The sequence below is a fragment of the Mercurialis annua genome, linkage group LG1-X (genome assembly GCF_937616625.2).
Source record: "Mercurialis annua linkage group LG1-X, ddMerAnnu1.2, whole genome shotgun sequence".
In the NCBI taxonomy this organism is placed as follows: Eukaryota; Viridiplantae; Streptophyta; class Magnoliopsida; order Malpighiales; family Euphorbiaceae; genus Mercurialis; species Mercurialis annua.
Genome location: NC_065570.1, coordinates 4,345,660 through 4,359,110, shown reverse-complemented (window position 1 = coordinate 4,359,110; position 13,451 = coordinate 4,345,660). Strand labels below are relative to the sequence as shown.

Here is a 13,451-nt window from a genome sequence, read left to right as displayed (position 1 = left end):
TTATTGATAAACAAATTAATATATAATTTCTTTGTTTACACAAAAGCAATATTTTAATAATTTAGCATGTTGTTTTGTTTACTTAATCTAAATAAAAAATTAACTACAAAAAATTTATTATTTAATTATACTAAATAAAAGAGTAACTTTAATTTACTTAATGAAAAATATTATTTAGTTACGCTATGTGAAATAATTATTAAAATTATAAGACTTAATTTAGAATAATTTTATAATAATCAAAATAATTATAATTAATTAAAAATATTATTTTATTAGGAAAAAGTTGGACTAATTTTTTTTATCAGAAGGACTTATTTTAATTTTTTACTTTAAAAAACATAATTTTTACGGAGTTAATAATATGTTTCTTTTGTATCATTTTTGATGACCATATAAGAGTTTAAATGATATTAATGAGCTCCAAAAATAAAAATCAATCTGCACCTTTTAGATATATTATTTTAAACAAGTTAAATATTTGAATTACATGTTAGATTAAACCGGGTGGTTTTGTATTTAAATTAACTAAATTTAAATTTATATATAGATAGATATATGTATAATTATTTGCAGATACGCTAAATTTTTTTTGTTGAGGAAATACGCGGGCTAAATTTTTTTTAGATCATCGAACTATAGTGTGTTTACAAAACAATTACCGAATTATAAAAAGTTACAGCATGGTTACCGAACTATAATATTTATTACAAAAAGGTTATCGAACTATAAAAAATTATAAAATGATTACCGATCTATAGTTATTTTTCCAAAATGGTTACTTAACTGTTTTTTTTTATAAAAACGTTAGTTTACTATACATATTTTCCTTGTCCACGTTATGGTAACCCATCTGAAGAAAATTAATACTCCGTTAACCGTTTTGTAACTTTTTATAATTCGGTAACCATTTTGTGAGAAAGTTATAGTTCGGAAACTATTTTATAAATTTTTATAATTCCGTAACCGTTTAATAAAAATATTATAGTTCGGTGGCCTAAAAAGTATCAACCCGAAATACTCTAATGAAATTTAGTTGAAGTACTGATATATACACTCAGCATAACTCTTCTAATACTTTGGAAACGAATTTCTTCGAGAACGCCAAAATCATCTCCCTAGCTAGTTGTAATAGATCATTGAAAAGAATAATCAGCAGACACAAATTATCTGGTTTAAGCTATAGTGGATAACGAGTAGATGTGTTGGTTAAAGTGGGATCATGGAAAATTATTATATACTTAGATTTCTTTTCAGTAGTAAAAATACTTATTTATATCATGAGTTGGCAAAATAACTTTTTATATTTTTAGCATTTTGACACTTTTTTTTTTGGATAAATGACGGATTTATTAGCTCAATCACATAACTTTTTTTTAAGTTAAAATAAAAATTAATTGTGCAAAATAATTTATAAAATAAAATAATTATAAAAATAGTTTTGGAGTCCAAATTAAAGTTATATGCATATATTAGCATTTTTAACTATATATTTAATTGATATGATCTTCTGAGATCAAATATTGATGTGCTTGTCTAAGAATAATTGTTTTAAAAATATATTCCACATCAGTAGACACATAATAACCAATAATTAAATTTAAGTAAATATACTACTAACGATTCATACCATACACAATATGTCCTAGGAGTTTAAAATATAATTAATAATATAAAAATAAAAGATTATTTTAAATTTTTTTATAAGTGAAAAGAAGTCAATTTAATATTTAGGGTACAATTGCAACATAAAAGGGTAAATTAGAGTAAAATTGGAGAAATTCCTAAGTTAGAGTATATTTGCAAAAAGAGATAAAGGTGAGGGGATTTTGAGTAATTAAGCCTTAAATTTAAGTAAATATACTACTGACGATTCATACCATACACAATATGTCCTAGGAGTTTAAAATGATAGGGGAAGGACATCCTCTAGCGCTAATGCTTCGGGGGATTTTGCAGCTACAATTACTATTTTAATTGTTGTAACTATAATATATGTATTTCGTGTTCTAAAGTTCCATCCCAATAGATTCTAATCCCAAATCAAATATTAAATCATAAGCTTCTGATAAAAAAAGGACTGTTTTATAAATAAGATTTGTAATATGAATAATTTTACGCTTTGCAGAGATATAAATGTGATTCTATGATTCCATTTTCTTAGCACCATAACTAAAATAAACTCATGTGTGTTTGTTAATATGAAAAATAATTATGAAAATATCCTTCTTTAAACAAACTCATCAATTAAAATTCATCATTAGATTTAATATCAAAATTTAATTGTGAAAAACTAAAATTTTGTATCCATCTTAAATCAAAAGCAATTTTTTTGGTTTCTTTGAGAGTTTATTATCCAACTTTTGCTAGTACAAGAAACACAACATAGCAATTATTTCTCTCTTCAAAATATATTGTCCCTTCTTTTTAAAATTTTTCTTCATCCTGATTTTTTAGAGGGTGAGAGAGGGTGATTTCTAATTTTTATTTAAACAATTATCTTCTCTCCGTTTAAATTATTACCTATCTCTACGATATTTTTTTATTAAATAAAATTTTCCATTTAGAGCTCTTTTTGTGTTTGATTAAAGTTTTTTGGGATTTGTTTTGATATTTCTTTATGAGAATTATTTAAGATGAAGATCGAAAAATTAGAATTCAACGGATCAAGTAGATCATCGATAATTTTAGGATCTTGAAGATGAAAATTGAAAAGTTTGAAGTTTTAAGAATCAAGCGGTGTTAAAATTGTAGTTTCGATTTTCCAACGCCATCTAATTCGCCAACTTATTTACCGAAAATACCCACTATATAAAGACGTCTTATCTCATTTTAAGTTAAACTTTTACATGACCACTCTTTTTTTTTCTCTTCTCTCTCAAAGTTCTCAATTCTTTTTTTCTTTTTTTTTTCGTTTGATTTTCAGTTTGTCTCTTCCGGTTACTTTTCAATTCGTCTTTTCCGTTTGTCTACTTCCAATGGATTTCTCGTCGTTTCCGCTTGTTTCTAGTTCGTCTTTTCCGTTCGCGATATGGATTTCTCGACTCGTTTGTAGATTTGTGTAATTTTTTAGGTTTCTTGTAATGATTTAAATATTTTATAAATAAATTATTGTAGATCTATAATTTTTTGTTTATAAAATTGTTCTATTATTCATATAATTATTTATTTTGTCTTTCTTTTATTCATAAATTAGTTTATTGCTACTGATTTTGTAAAAAACAAATTGATTTATGGTGCATTTGTAGAAATTTTATAATATATTTACGTTTTAGTGATTTTTGGTGTATTTATAGTATATTTCTGCGTTTTTTAGTATATCTATGGTGCATTTGCAGTGTTTATGGTGTATTTGCAGTATTTTATGGTATAGACCACGAAAAACACTACAAAATGCCATAAATGCACTATAAATACACTATATATACACTAATCTTACACTATAAAAACACCATAAAAACACTATATATATATATTATTGTTACACTATAAAAAAATAAAAAAATTCCAGGAAAAAAATCTATAAAAAAAAGAATAAATTATCAAAAACTGAAAAATAGAATTGTGCAATCGGTCGGTTCGGTCGACGAAACCGAAAAAACCAAAAATCGAAATTGAAAACCGAAAAAGGTATTTGTTAAATAAAAAAAAGTATTTTTTATAAATAAAAAAAGTCAGAAAAGAAAATCAAAATTTGACAGGTAAAAGTGTAAATAAGTTACCAAAATATTTATTTCAAGAAATTACTATTTAAAAAAAGTCTTAATTAATGACTGTATTAACAGCTCACATTATTATTTTAAAATAATTTTTTAGTTTTGTAATTTTTATTATTATCAATAAAAAAATTAATTTTGAAAAAAATACAACGAAAAGCAATTGTTGATAATTAATGGTAGAAAAAGTGAATACTTAAACGTTTTAAGTATAATGATTTGTACAAGTTAAAGTCATTGAAATATTCTCCTCAAATTGTAACGTCTACTACTATTTTTTAATTGAATAATCTGCTTCAAAACCTTTTATAATTAATTAGTATCATTGAAGTTTTGAGTCTGAATAAGAAAATTAAAAAGAAATATTCCAATTAATTCTTTTATGCCTTTCCTTTATTTCCGTTAAAAGGAGAAAGCCCTAAATTTCAGATGATTATATTTAATTATTTATACTAAGAACAAATTAAAGAAATACCAGAATACTTAATAATTAAGGCAAAGGCAAAACAGAGGCTGAGAGAAACCGCTTCTGAAACATTGCAGGTCGGTTTCAGTTTTGTACATAAACAATAAAAAAGCATTTTAATAATTATTATTTAGACCGGATTCATGAAAAATGTTACCAGCGGGCATATTTGGCCAAAATTAATCGGAGACGTAAATATTTTTCAAACAAATTTTAATTTTGAATTCCTCCCTCATTAGCATAAAAAATTATCGATTAAACTTTTTTTTACTGTTTGCTTTTAATATTATTTCTGACTATATATGTAGAAGACAGACACACATGTAATAAAAAAAAATGCTCGAAGTTTATGCAAATTTTAAGAGCATTTTGTGTGGTATTAAAAGATCGAAGCCATGTTTGGTAATACGTCATTGTGAATAAAATATTGCACGGTTTCTTGACCATCAATTTGGATTCTTTCTCTGGTTATAATTTTAATTATATTTATCTTGTATTGTATTGTATATAATAATTTGCTTGACTCAACTTTCCATGCATTCCTTCACATGCACAAACCCTAGCCAACTTTTGCATCTCTTACCTTTCACATTTCCCATTTTTGACCACTCCTTTTCCTGTTTTTCCCATGCAACCTTCTTTAATCCACCTTTTTATTTACTACTTCTTGTTGGTAATTAATTTCATAATCATTTCACTTATTCCTATGGCCCAATTCATTACATTCCTTATAATCAAAGTACTTAAACTTCGACCTTTTTCAAACATTGGCTTACATTATCACAGATAATGAATTATAATATATTTTAATTTTTTAGATTTCATAATTTGATATATCTATTTTTATTATTTTTTGTTCAAAATAATAAAAATTCAATCAATCATTACTGATTTGAAATGTACCGAAATTCAAAAATGAAAGACATAGTAAGATGTGTTTTGGCATTTACATCAGCACATATTGATCGATTTTTTTATTGGTTATCCGGATTCAAAAATAAAATTGTATTATAAGAATTAATTATATTTAACTATAGCTCAAAATTTAATTACATTTAATTATTAGGTATTTAATCTTGTATTCTTCAAGTAATTAGCTTCCACCTAGGAATAATAAAAGATATTAAATGGTCATTTTTTTATTTTGAAAGCACCAAAATAGTCACCAAAGAAATGCCGCAACAAGCTAACAATAATATTTTAATGAATTTCTAAATTATTTAAGTGGATATAATGATTCATATATAAGTAGTTTTGGCTAGCATGTGAAATTTCTCTTCGACTTAGATTTTTTAATCCAATTATGAAAATTAAGATACAAATGATGAAAATCATATGACAAAAACAACTATATAATTTTTTCAAAATTTAAACTACTAAATAATAAGCAAAAACCCGAAAAGCAATAAAAATTAATCAAAAATAAAAAAATCTAGTCACAAATCCCGTAAAATTAACTAAACGATGAAAAGGGCAATGTTAACAATTTTTTATAGTGCACTTGTTAACGACTCTCTCTGTTACATTTAACTATAAGTGTTCATGTGTTTTATACATATTTCAAAAAAAATGGTAAATATTGTTATATTTTAATTTATTAATGATTATTTTATAAATTGTGTTAAATGTACTAGTAATTTATTTGGAAGATAATAATGAATAAAAAATCAAATAAACTTTTTTTTTTAGATAAAATCAAATAAACTTATTATTAAAACTATATATATTAGACATTTAAAATGGAACATTATCCAAAATATATTTCTTATAAAATGAAATAAATTAAAAAATATTACAAATAGACTATATAAGAAAAAATAGAAAAATATCCTTCTTTTATTCGCTATGATATAAAAAGGAATTATTTCAATAAACAGTTTTGATGGCCAAAAGCACCTTATATAAAAGCGAAAAGAGAATTAAAACTCTTAATGGTTGTTTTAAAAGATAATTCAATCCCAACCGTATGATAAAATTATAGTAATTGGAAAAGAACTTCTTTTTCTATTAAGATCATACTTAGGTTTCTTTAGTAATTATCTTAAATCCATGAATCAAACTAAATAATCAGTTGCACTGGTGAAAATTAAAAAATGTTAGGAGTTTCTGTAATTTGGGAGAAATTGATCTCATGATGTCGTATAATTTGTTCGGCGCATATACCATTTTTACATAAAATTTATGGGTGAAAATTTTAAATACATAGTAGAGCTAATTAACATAATAAAAGATAACTATCCAGTTTTTCTTATGCATGCAATAGTTTCAGATTTGAGTTAATAATAATATGATAGTGATCTAAAAAATACATATTAAAAGATAACTTTTTTAATTATTTTTTTATTTTCTCCTAATATATTTATATCTCCTAATCATCTCTCATGAATATAGTAGCCGAATGTAATTAGATGACAAAATGAAAAAGTGAAATAAGTGAAAAGGAAAGCTTTAATTTGTGAATTTTGTAAAGGTATTTTTAATTATAGATTAAATTAATAAAATCTCATGATTACACCGTCTAGTTGCAACACATTACATAATTGGCAAAATATATTAATTACACACAAATCCAAAAGCTGATACAAGTTCAGTTTAAGCTTTTTGGATTAATTTAGTTTCAAGTTTTCACTGACTGAGATAATCTTTGAAACATATAAATAAGTATAATTAAACTAATTAAGAAAGGGACAGGTGTAAGACAGTTGACTTATAAGATCAATCTAATATCAGATTTTCAAACTAGTTAGCAAAATTAGAATTATTAATCTAATTCCAAGGCTAATTTTGTAATTTCATACAAACTAACATTCTTTCAACTCCTTTAAATACCCTTCACCGATGCATTCTTGATTTCTTGTGTATGTGTATGTGTTTATGTGCCCATTTTTTTTAAATTTTCTTTAAGTTTCATTTCAGTTTCTATATTATTTTAAACCCTAGTTTTTAGCATCAACCCACATTTTCTTCACAGTGATGGAAGATAATAAAAATCAAGAATCAAACAATAGTCCAAGAAACCACAGCTCTGAGAGAAATGAACCGGTTAGGTCAAGATGGACGCCCAAACCGGAGCAAATCTTGATTCTTGAGTCGATCTTCAACAGTGGAATGGTTAATCCACCCAAAGATGAAACTGTGAGGATAAGAAAACTTCTTGAGAAATTTGGTTCGGTCGGAGATGCAAATGTTTTCTACTGGTTTCAAAACCGACGCTCAAGATCTCGCCGCCGGCAACGGCAGATTCAGGCTTCGCTAGCTGAAGAACAGAAGAATCAGCAAGCACAAGGCGGTGGTGGTGCAATTAATAATAATTCTATGGGGTTTGCAAATTCTCCTTGTTTCAGTTCTGTTTCTGTATCTCCTTCTTCTTTTCTTGTCGGTTCTTCCACTTCTTCCTCCTCCTCCTGCGGCGGCGGCGCCGGTGAAGATGGCGGTGTAGAGAATAGTATGTATTCAATCCCTAATCATCATATGGGTTATCAAGAAATGAATCATACTTCTGGAATTTCTTCAGTTTTATGCCCTTCAGAGTCTTCAAATTTGCATTACCAAACTGGTGAGTGCATGGCTAGCTAAATTAGTTACTTTAATTCTCTGTTCATGTCATTATTAGAGAAAATTAGGGTTTATAGAGTAGCATGAAAGTGAGAGAATTAATTAATTAAAACAATAATGGATTATTAATTATCAATGATTTAAGAAAAAAACATTAATGGTCCCCTCCACTCTTCATCAAACAGTATATACCTAGAAATTCTCCTAGGACACTAAATTATTCAGTTCAATTCTTGATTAATTTCATCAAGTACTAATGTACTTTAATTTATTTATTATGTAAATAAAACATAAAAGTTAAAATTTCACAGCTGCTAGGAATCTCTTGTTTTTTTTTTGTTAGTTTAATTTAATTTAATTTTTTTGTTAAATTAATTAGCTTCCACATGAATTTTTCAGGGTTCATAACAGTGTTTATAAATGGAGTGCCAACAGAAGTTCCAAGAGGATTATTAGATATGAAAGCAATGTTTGGACAAGATATAATTTTAGTTCATTCCTCAGGTGTTGCAGTGCCCATTAATGAATTTGGGTTTCTAATGCAAAGCTTGCACCATGGAGAAAGCTATTTTCTGGTAAACATTTGTGGAAGATAAACCAATTTAAAAATTTATAATTGGAAAAAAAAAAAGTTGAAACCTAAATGAAACTCAAATGAAACCATTAATACTGCAATTGCTGAAAAATTAGTATTTTCTGTTCATGTTCAAATAATTGTTTACTTTAATTCTTTGTTTATTCATAAGTTTGTTGGAAAGATTATTGGGGTTTTGAAGTGTAATGTTCAAATTTAGTTAATACTAAAATACTAAACCTTTATTTTTTGCTTAATATGGGTATACGAGGGAATTTTTTGATTTCTATGAAAAAATCGATACTTTTTAAAATAAAGAATCCAATGGTGAGATTAATTTAATGTAATTTTTATTCAGTTCAAGATTCCAAAAGTTATAGAATTAAAAATAAGATGTTTATAGTTAGCAATTCTACTAAGATATCAATTAATATTTAACAATGATATTGTATTGTCATATATTAGGCTTTTCAATAGAAAAAGTGGCTTAATTATGAGTAAATTAATACAGTTTAATCCAGTTTTTGACAGATTCAAACTCTCTGTCCCTCTCTTTTTGATGATTATAATATACATATATGGAAATGTATTATTATATTTTTCTTGTTTACTTATGTTAGAATATTAATTAATTAGTTAATGGAACATACCTTATAAAGAAGTCATTAAAAAATTACTGGACTTTTGTTGTTGTTTATGCAGGTTTCAAGACCAACATAAATTGGTATGAAAGCTGCATAATGAAGTGGGAGCTTCCTCTTAATTTGTTGGTTTGCAGCTTTGCTAGTTAGGGCTATTTTTTCCTTTTTCATTACTTCAAAATTAATACATGGAATTCCCTACCCCTTCAAGGAAAAAAAATGCATTACTTTTTTTTTTTTAATCTTTTGCTCTTGTTTCATAGGAAGCTTCCAAGACTCAGTATAATTTACTGAAACCATTTGTCAGAAAGACAATCTGTCTACTGGTTATGATCAAGATCATTATATAATAATATTACAAGAACCAAATTACTCTTTCTTATACATGCAGAGTTTGTTTGCCTTGGGTTTCCTTTATTAAAAGGTTCTATATAAACAACATGCACATTAGTAATTAGATATTATTCTATTGGAGATATTTTTAGGTTTACGTTATTCATAAATTAAAGCAATCACGTTATAACACCTTATTAAAATGATGGTAAATTTCTAATAATTTTATAATAATTGTATTTTATTTTTATGAATAATATGTATATTAAAAGCCACAAAACGCCAAAAATTAAAACTATAAGCTTTCGTACAACAAGTGGCGCACATTTGATGGCACACTAGAAACTACAACCTAGAGAAAAAGCTGAGATTAAAGATCAGAGAACATAATACATACAGCGTTTCTAAAAAAAATTAAAACCCGAATAAGCAAAACTTTTATTAGAACTCTTAAAAAATCAAGTTGCCTTAGTAATACAGTTAAAAATCGCTACTTTCATGTCTAAAGTTTTTTTCTAGAAAACTCTGTTATTTCTGCACTTTCAGATTTTTCATATCCCAAAAATTAAAAAACCTGTCAAACCTTTTGATAGAGCCCTCTTGGAATAATATTCTTCCATTGAATTATAAAATCCACAATAAAATTGAGAAAAACTCAAACCACATCTAACTTTTTAAGAATATCACACTAGATTTTTCTCGCAAAGTTATAGTGAATAAAAATATGTGCTTGTGTTTTCATAGCACCACATAGAGAACACAAAGAATTATCCACTATAATAATAGAATAATGGCCAAAATATTAAGGGATGGAACTATATTATTTAATGCAAGCCAAATGAAAAACATAACTTGTGGCGGCGCTATAAATTTCCAAATTTGCTTGAACGGTAAACCCATATCCTGAGCATCTTCCATACGCTGCAAGCTTATATGTGCAGCTTTATTATTTACTGTTGCTGACCGAGAATACGTTGCTGCTATAGCAGAGAGAAGGCGCTGCAGCTGCCGAGCTGGATCATCTTCAGCAGCGAGACCATTATTTATGCGTCCGTGAGTAGCAGCAGTCGTCAAGGTTTCAATTCTAACAGAGGGACGTCGTTGTTGAACTGCTGCAGCTTCATCTGTCGGACCAATGTCTCCTCTTCCAGCTCGAAGACAGCAGTAGGACGCCAATGTGAAGCATTTCCAGCTGGAGTTTTATACAACAACGTTCAATTAACCCAAACACGGAGAGATATTTGAAAAAATTAATTGTAAATCACGAAGTAACAATAATTCAGCTCCTCTCAAGCGATGCCTCCAACGCCAACCCTCCGTCCAAATATCACAAATTGTTGCTTGTTTTTGGTTTGAAAGATTGTAAAGTATAGGAAACAACTTAGATGTTGGACCATTCTATAAGAAATTATCATTTCATAAAAAGATAACCACTCCCTCTCCCACAATAAATTTGACGTTTTAAAAGAAATCTCAAGCTTCCGAATCTTTGCAACAAGATTTTCTAATGCCACGTGTCTCGATCGAGACAGTTTTCCGAAGATTTCGCTCCTTTGCTTCTTTGACGATTCTTTCACTTTCTTTGTTCAAAAACGCTCTAAAATACTTAACTGCCCGAAAAGATTAAGCACGTAATAAGGCACATAAATACCTTAAAATGCAAGGAAAATAGCATAAAAGCGTAATGAAACGACACAAGTAAATATGAGTATTTTACTTCTATTAGTTACTTTTTGAAAAAGAACCTTCAATAGCAACTTAAAAAGACCATTTACTAAGCTAATTATGTTCAATTTTTAATAACTACTCCCTCCGTCCCGTTTAAGAAGGGACATATCTCAATTTTTTTTGTCCCACATAAGAAGGCCAAATCATGGTTTTTGTGTCATTTTACAAGGAATTCTCTTTTATACCCTCATTTTCTCTTTCTTTAATTAAAGCTAATACTCTACACACAAACTACAAGACAATAATTAATAGGGGTAAAATAAGAAAAACCAAGTGTAATTATTATTTTCTTAATCTATGTGTAAAAGGGATATGTCCCTTCTTAAGTGGGACGGAGGGAGTATAATATAATTTGACCATAAGGTGTTATAACATTGATTGATTTAATTTACAGACGACGTGTTGAACTCGGTCTACCTTAAAAAAATCTTAAATATTGATTATAAATTAATTATATAAATATGAAAAAGGGAAAATTCATCCATATATCCAAAACTATACCATAAATTGTTCAGTTATTCTATACTTATATGTTAATTATATCCAAACAGTTGACAAAAAAAGATATGATTGATAAATATAATTTATATATTTTAGTCTTTTAATTTAATTTTATGATATATTAGTATAGAATTAGAGAAAATTTATGCAAAATTATGCAAAAATTTTAAAATATATATATCCAATTATATTAAAAAATTGATATTATTTAAGATATTAAATTGTATTTCTATAAACAATTAGACCTTTTATTTTTTCTGTTTATTATTGATACGTTTATTAATTTAGAAATTGGCGGCACCCCTCCCTCTGTTTAAGATTTTTATTTGAACAAAGGGTCAAGGTGCCGCTGAACTTGTGACACGGACTCATCTAACCCAATTTATACTTTTTGAGCAATTAACCCCAAAACTCTTCATTTTTGATCAAATAATCCCATAATTTATATTTTTATTTCAAAAAATAGATTTAGAATAATTGTATCGCAACAATTAGAAAAGTATCTAACATGCAACAAATTATTTTGAAGAAATTAATGGAGAAGATGAAATCTATAAACATAGTTTTGATGGTTTTATAGGATATTTCATGTAACTACGAATCGATTTGATCACTCAGATATATTATGTTTCTTTAATTTTATTCATTCACATCATAATTTTTCAAAAACATCAATTTTAGTCTAATTTTAAAAAATATATTTCAATTATAGTCAATTATTCAATTTTGACATTAAAAGGCCAAACCTTTTAGAAATGACCAAATTTTTTAATCCATATATTATAGCATAATTTTGATAAGTAATCAAAAATATGTGAGTCCCTTTTAGTGTGTATTTATTTTGATATAATTTACAATTATAATTAATCAAACTGATTAAATTTTAAAATCATATTAAATTTTACCTTTATTTTCTAGTTGAATTTTGTCCTTTTTTTAGCTTTCTCCCCGCTGCCGGATAAGTTATCATTCGTCTCCCTCTAGACATGGCCTGTAATGAAAAAAAACCTCTCAAACCCTAATAAGTTTTATCTTTTTGTTCATCTGGGAGGTGGTTTTTGGCCATTCTTGGTCAAAAATCACCTCCCTAATCTCTCAAATTCAGTTTTTTAGCCATTTCCATAGTTTTTGTCTTTAATTTTGAATAAAATTTCTTTCTTGACCAATTTTGGTCTAGATCTAGAAATTATTTTCTACCTTAGTATCTTAATTTTATTAGATCTATTCTAATCGAAATTAAGAATAGTTTTTTTTATCGTTGGAGATGAAATTGTTTTTTGCGATGCAAGCGATTTGGATCTCTAAAACAATTAGAGCCACCATCTTACGACGGATTTCACCAAATATCGGTATGTTTTGCGTCAGTATAGATGATGTCTTTAATGTTCAAGAGAATAGATATGTCACTGAAGATGTGATTAGGGGCTCTAATGATGAAGCTATAGCTGCTAGTTGTAGCAGTCGTGTGATTAAAATTAGTATTATCATGGCAAGCGAAGCTAATCTAATTCTCTTTATTTTAAAGGTTGTAATGGATGCCTTCAACAACAACTCTTTGCTTTGTAATATTATCAGTTTGATAGCACATGACTACTTTAACTTAATTGAGATGTGTCACGACCCGAATTCCACCCTAATCCAAGTCACGACCGGCGCTAGGGAATGGGAATGGTTGTTCCGAAACCCGTAGCAAGCCTAGAACCTCTAGAAATTTTTCGCAAATATTATTAAAAGATCGCACCTCGCGTACGATCCGTTTTCAGAAAATACCGTTAAAACTTTTCTCTTTTAGCGTAACCCGATTTCTGAAAATACACATATATGCGAAATCTGGTTTCAGAAGTACTGGTTGGATAACCTCGTTATCCCAACCCTCGCTTCCTTCTGAAAACCTGGCGTGGTAGGTACTGGAAACCAGGGACTTATCTTTCGCTTGC

The 13,451-nt window shown here is 27.4% G+C and overlaps 1 protein-coding gene across 2 annotated transcripts; it reads left to right on the top strand.

Annotated features, from left to right (window-relative positions):
• The first annotated feature begins 6,934 nt into the window (after positions 1-6,934).
• On the top strand, positions 6,935-9,336 carry LOC126665165 (WUSCHEL-related homeobox 11-like). Of its 2 annotated transcripts, XM_050357876.1 has the most exons (3): positions 6,938-7,738; positions 8,137-8,312; positions 9,014-9,336. In XM_050357876.1, exons 1-3 carry the CDS (start codon positions 7,156-7,158, stop codon positions 9,029-9,031), a joined length of 777 nt encoding a protein of 258 aa, XP_050213833.1. In that variant the 5' UTR covers positions 6,938-7,155; the 3' UTR covers positions 9,032-9,336. The 2 variants fall into 2 exon arrangements, with proteins under 2 accessions (XP_050213832.1, XP_050213833.1); XM_050357875.2 differs by lacking the exon at positions 9,014-9,336 and having other exon boundaries at positions 6,935-7,738; positions 8,137-8,333.
• Positions 9,337-13,451: the final 4,115 nt, after the last annotated feature.